Source organism: Buceros rhinoceros, unplaced genomic scaffold (genome assembly GCF_000710305.1).
Source record: "Buceros rhinoceros silvestris isolate BGI_N320 unplaced genomic scaffold, ASM71030v1 scaffold36292, whole genome shotgun sequence".
In the NCBI taxonomy this organism is placed as follows: domain Eukaryota; kingdom Metazoa; phylum Chordata; class Aves; order Bucerotiformes; family Bucerotidae; genus Buceros; species Buceros rhinoceros.
This window is the reverse complement of record NW_010400099.1, coordinates 18,847-25,068: the sequence shown is the minus strand read 5'-3', so window position 1 is coordinate 25,068 and position 6,222 is coordinate 18,847. Positions and strand designations below refer to the sequence as shown.

Sequence of the window (6,222 nt, the reverse complement as noted above, 5' to 3'; positions counted from 1 at the left end):
CCAAGGGAAATAGAGGAAAACGGGAGGTGATGCTGCCCCAGGTGCTGCCTGTGCAAAGCAGGAGCAGGCAGGTGGTGCAGTGCCTGAAGCAGCAACCTGGGCAATGCCCTGCCTGCACTTTATGGGCAAGGCAAAACGCTGGCGCTGCAGCCGAGTTTAATCGCCGAGCAGCTGCCTGCCCAAGGACCCACCTCGATGGCCTTCTTACCGGAGGGCAAAAAGCAGCTGGGTTTAACCATCACCCTCCTCTTGTCTTAGCGCAGCAGGTTTTCTGCTCCCTGCTGCCAAAGTTATTGTGTTCACACGTGCAAACAGAAACCAGTCCCTCCTGCCTGTGCTGCCCTGGCTGTCCCCAGGATGTGTCACCCGGATGTCCAGTGCTCGGCCAAAACTATTGTTCCTGCTGCACTTTTCTCCCAGGCAGCCCGGCTTGCTGTAACCTCCAACAACCACTAATTGTTAATTAAATTGCTAATAATTTGCAAACTCCTCCAGAGGAGAGCTGAGCTCTTCTCCTCCCAGCCATGACGCTGATTGTGCCATTAAAAAGTAATATTTGGCCACTGATGGGCAGGCAGCAAGTACTTGATTTGGGGACGGATGGCAGAATTTAATTAATTATTAATGAATTTAATTAAAGGCCAGGTCAGCAGCTGGAGTGCATCGCTGGAGCTGGCTTGGGACCGCCACCAGCCCGCCCAGCTGAGGACCTGGTGCTCCTCTGCTTGATCCTCCCCGCAGTATTTTCATATTCATCTTCCAGCTGAAGCCCAACTGGAAGACATAAATAACAGCGAGCTGGCGAGGCATGGGAGGGATTGCAGCATGTTTCCACTAGCAGGGCCACGAGGAGGAAAGGAGAGGATTAGTTTTGCGGCTCTAGGGGTTTACGGCATTGTTTAAAGAACAAACAGAATGGGATAATTGAAATCAATCCTCTTTAGCTCTGGTGGGGCAGGCAGGAGAACACTAGGCGTCCTTCGCTGAAGGAAAAACCCTGACAGAAGGGTGGGACAACCCAATCGGGGAGACAAAAGCACCCTGCAGCCGGTCCCCTCTGCCTCTCGCCCTCCCCGAGCACCAGGCCCCCAGTTACGAGGGGAGCCTGCCCATGGGGCAGGACCAGTGCCGCTGCCTGCAGCACTGGAACCCTCTGTGCTGGCCACAGCGCTCACCTGGCACTGCTCATGGGCATCTACCCTTCACCCACACCTTGACCAGGGGATGCGTGGGAGAACCACTTCCAGAGTGAGACTCTGGCGAAAAATTAAAAGATCTTCCAGTTCTTCCAGAAAACGGGAAAACCCTCCCAAGACACAAAACCCGTGCCAGAAATAGCCTTTTTTTTTTCTCTTTTCTGCTGTTCTTTATGCTTGGGGTGAAGCCTCGGCAGGCTGATGAGCCCCAGCTTTGGCCCAAATCATTTCGCCTGCCTAGCTTTGCCAAGTGAAACTAAGGTCTCAAGTGTACAAGAAGTACACTTGACTCGGTGGTTGTGCCTCCAGGGGAGATGCTCCCAGATGCCAAGGCAGAGCCCTCCTGCCACGAGGGCCATGGGGTGCCCATCGCTGAAGCCCTCCTGGGCAGCACCACCTCCCCATGCCACCCCATGCTCTGGGGTGATGGTACCCTACCTGCCACTTCCACGATGTCCCCGGGGACAATGTCCCGGGCGCGGATCCGCTGCACCCCGCTGCGGTCGGCACGGATCACCTTCCCCATCTCGGGCTCATACTCCTTCAAGGCTTCGATGGCGCTCTCAGCATTTCTCTCCTGCAAGCAGAGGAGGAGCAGAGCTGCCAGTGGTGGGTTTGCTTATGCTGGCAGGGTACCTCCCCACCCACGGGAAGACAGGAGCACCCAGACCCTGGCCTTGGCTTTGGTGTCCATTTGCGCTGTGGATGGAGCAAGCGCTGTGTCCTCTTTAGCTGCTCTGAAATAGTCCCGGCTGGCTTAAATCACACCAGGTGCTGGACACTGCGTGGACCTTTGGGTCTGATTTTCTCATAGCAGCGTATCCCACCCAGATGTACTTTTCCCCACCCAGCAACTCCACCTCGAATCAAGCTGCTGATAAATAAGTGGCCTTAAAATGAATCTACACGAGAAGAGCACCACTGGCTGAGGCCTTTGCTCATCCCTCAGGAGGGATACAGCCAGGCAAGGGGCAGCAGCCACCGGGGCTTTCTGGAGGACAGGGCAAAAAGCTGCCCTTGGAAAATGCATTTGGCCACGGTGGGAGATGAACAGTGTTTGCCTGAATGGCAAAAAAAGTGCAAGATCTTAAACTCCAAACAGCAAAAGTTCCAAAAATTGAAGGAATGAGCCAAGAGACAGCCAACAGCTGAGTGTCTGTGCTGGGGCATGGGGCAGCACAGCCAACATGAAACTCAGACCTCTGAGAAATGAGTTTCCAGCAGCAAGAAGCAACCAGACCTTCAAATGAAGTGTCTCAGCCATGTGGAGGAGGTGGGGGGGAGGCTGCGACTTACCTGCCACACACCCACCACGGCATTGGCAATCAGGATCATAATAATGACGATGGGCTCAACAAACGCCGTCGTGGTCTCCTCTCCCTCCTCGAACCAGGCCAGGATCTGGCAGGCAAAAGAAGAGAAGGACCACGATGCGGTTTAAAGTGCCACCAACATTTTAAGAAGAAGGACGGAAACAAGAGCAAACCAACACATAGTGCTGGTTGCAAGACACAAGTGAGAAGACAACCCAGAGTGGTGACCAACCCCATACGGCTTGGTTAGAGTGTGGACCTGCCATACCCTACCAGTGCTTAACTCAGGTGCCTCCGCTCTTCTGCTGGGCGTAACCTAAAGCATCAAAAGGAGCAGGGCTGGAGCAAACACCATGCAGAGCCTGGATGAGTATTTGCACCAGGAAAGCGTTTTTGTATCATGCACTCATGGGAACACCATGGCCATGAGCGGATGACTGGGGAGACAGGGCAGCACTGCCTGCACCCCAGACAGGTACTGCCAGCACCAGCTGGGCAGCCACTGCGGTCCCCGTCTGCAGCACGGCAGCCTCCGCGAAGCCGCTCGTTGGACAGAAGTGAAGCGATGCAATACAAGCAATTGATGCAGTGACAGCAGATCTGTAGGTAGAGACTGACTTCATGTCTTCTTACCACCCTGAGTCCCCCTTCATCCCACAAAGACCTCACACCATAATGCAAATGAAGCACACACACACATATTTTTGCTCAATTTAACTGCTTGTCGACCTGCACTATGTCAACACAGCAACACCTCGCTGCTCTGCGGCAGAGGCACCAGCACAAAGGACCTTTGACACAGGGGTTCACACCTGCTTTACCAATTAGCAGGGCTGCCACGGCAGACTTGGCCACCAAGCAGATTGCAACAGCTCTGCAAACAAACCAGTGAACGGATCACTGCATGTTGCTTTGGGAAGGTATTGAACCTCGCAAGGGACCAGCCTCCCTCCTTATCTGCCCACAAGCTGTACCCAAAAGGAAGAGACAGGAGACGGCTTTGCCATCCCACTGCCAAACACCCTGAGTATGCTCAAAATACCAGTAACTCTCCCGCAGCTTGGTGGGAAACGGCTCCTCAGGCAGAGCTGCTCCCAGGGTAGATTATGAGCAAAGCTGAGCGAATGGCTCAGTACTGGGCACCGCAAATAAGGCTCAAATCAGCAACCGGGGAGTGAGGAGCTGCTGCTGCTGAGCACTTCCCAGGCACCGCGGAGAGCAAGTTCAACGGGGCGCATATTGCAGTTACTCTGTGCCACCCATGAAGGCAGCTTTGCCAACCACACAGACGTTGAGTTGAGCTAATCTGGGTGACCCCTTGGCATTACGAAGTGTGGAGGAGGTCAGCAGCGCTCACGGTGACAGCTCGCCGAGCCTGGTGATGCACCCCGCTGCCAGCCGACCTTGCCTGCACACTCTGGGGAGGAGAAGCTGCTCTGTGCTCGCACGAGGTGCTGGGGGTAAATCATGGCTCCTCCTGGGAAAGGCACGTAGGGAAGCAGCCTCTCCCCCAGTGAAGGCGGGAGAGGAGCCCTCTGGAGATACACCACTGAAGAAGGAAATGTTTGAAGATGAGCAGTAACACCATCTGGGCAAGTAGAAGCTGGATGGTACCATGCTGAAGCACCAGACCAGCAGCTCTGGTAGCAGGAGAAGCCTGGGCTGAGCTTGGCACCCAGCGCACCAGAAAAACCCAGTCCTAAGCTCTCTGACATTATCTGAACATGACATCATGTTTTTCTGCTGCATGAAGCCGTGGGAGGTGTATTTTGTCAGTGAGCGTTAACCCTGCCCCACACATCAGCAAACGTTTAAAGGAAACCTATACGCCTCGCACTGTGCCCAGCCATACCTGGTACCTGCCCTGAGCATCACCAGCTTGGGCATCACCAGCCTGGGACCTCTGAACCCTCTTATGGGCAGGACAGGAAGGCAGCAAACAGCAGGCAGGAGGCACCTCCCACACCAGCAGCTGAAATGCTGCCAGGCTGGCTCAGCCAGAGGGAAGGAGAAAAAAATAGATAAAAAATTTAAACAGATTGGATTTTCATTTTTAATTGGAAAATGAGCATGAGGGCCCTGGGAGGGAGACTTCACTCTGAGGAGGGTGGCTGCACGGGGTTTGGAAATGCTTCCAGCCCTCCTTTGCCTCCCTACACTTTAGGCAGGTGCCTGTACCCCAGCGGAGGTGAAGGTGATACGTGGAGTTTCTGAACTCTGGAGGAGCCTGAAACACATCCAGCACTTTGGCCAGGAAAAAACAAGCTGTGCGATGTCCTGGCAGCCTCTCCAGGTGTGCAGGGAGGTGAGGGGTCCCAGCACCACACGCAACCCCGAGGATACAAAGAGAAAAAATACAATGGATTTAAAAGGTGAGCTAAAAGAGATAGTGAAAAAGGTACCTTCTAACCTAAAACCACAGGAACCTTCCTCTGGCTCCTCTGCTATGTGGCTGCCACCCAGGTCCCTGCCCCGGAAGGTGGCCAGCCCCGAGCCTGGGGTACTTACGAATGATAGAAAAGCTGCTATCAAGAGGATGCGGACAAGGAGATCTTCAAACTGCTCCAGCACCAGCTCCCAGAGGGACTTTCCTGGTGGGAAAACACAAAGCAAAGCACGGTCAGTGCTCAGAAAAACTCCTGTCCCAGCAGAGAGGTGATTTAGACCACTGAGGCCACTAGGACCAACAGGACCCTGTCCCTTGCTCGCAGCAGAGCTGCTCCAGTGGGCACTGGTGAGGACATCCAGTGCTGCCATGGGGGAGTTTTCTCTCTAATATTGAACGCCGTCATTTCTGGCATCGGCCTGGTTGTTCTGTGTGTGTTTTTAACTACACAAAGCAAATCCTCTGTGTTTCAGGTCGCAGCTGGTAGTTGTGCCACCACACCAAAGCTCTGCTGTCAGCACTGCCTGCTCTGGGATTAAAAATGACTCCCTCCACCCCAGCCCCAGCACCCTCCACCCATTCTCAAGGCTCGTACCCACCCTCATCTCCAGCCCACGACTTACCTTCTTCTGCAGGGAGCTCTGTGGGTTTTCACCGACAGCCCAGCGAGTGTACCAAAGTAAAAAATCATAAAAATAAGAAGATTAATTAGTTATTGGGCCCAGACTAGCAATCCTTTCCCTTATGCCCCAGCAGCCCGTTCAGTACCCCAAAATGCAACTTGTTCTGTACATATTCCTGCATCAAGGCAGCTTGTCCTCAAATGTCTCAGTCTGACACCAAATAAGCAGCACTGGATGCTCCCCGCTCCAGGGAAACATCCTTTCCCTGCTGCAAGCAGCTCTGGCAGCATTTCTCCCTGCACTCAGCCTGCCAAGAAAAGTACTCCTCAGGAGCTGCCCTCTCCAAATCCAGGACACAGAGGTCCAACCATCCTGTAAAATGCCCTGCCAGAAACCCAATACGGACCCACTGGGGACTGGAACTTTCAGAGCATGTTTCCTATTAGTCAGTTGTACTATACAGCCTGCAGTGCTCCAGGGAAGAAATCCAAAGGTGATGCTCAGCTGGTCCGAGCTGCACTCCTGAATCCGCACCGGCGGGTACGGAGCCTCCACCCGCTGTTCCCAGTCACCTGCGCAACTTGAAAAAACCCCAGGGGCTCCTGCACAACCAAAGGGTCCCACAGCCACAGACCCTGGTACCCACCAAGGGCATCGCTTGGTGCAGTAATGGATGCAGTAGCCGTGCCGTGGGCAAGGTTTGG

At 54.1% G+C, this 6,222-nt stretch overlaps 1 protein-coding gene across 1 annotated transcript in view; it reads right to left on the bottom strand.

Annotated features, from left to right (window-relative positions):
• The window catches only part of LOC104489568 (sarcoplasmic/endoplasmic reticulum calcium ATPase 3-like), a gene marked incomplete at its 5' end in the record, with an annotated part of 14,149 nt that extends 8,613 nt beyond the window's left edge, over window positions 1–5,536 (bottom strand). The window contains 4 exons of the mRNA XM_010131740.1: window positions 1,635–1,773; window positions 2,493–2,597; window positions 5,018–5,100; window positions 5,519–5,536. Of these exons, the coding sequence (XP_010130042.1) occupies window positions 1,635–1,773; window positions 2,493–2,597; window positions 5,018–5,100; window positions 5,519–5,536 (345 nt within the window). The remainder of the gene's footprint in view (window positions 1–1,634; window positions 1,774–2,492; window positions 2,598–5,017; window positions 5,101–5,518) is intronic.
• Window positions 5,537–6,222: the final 686 nt, after the last annotated feature.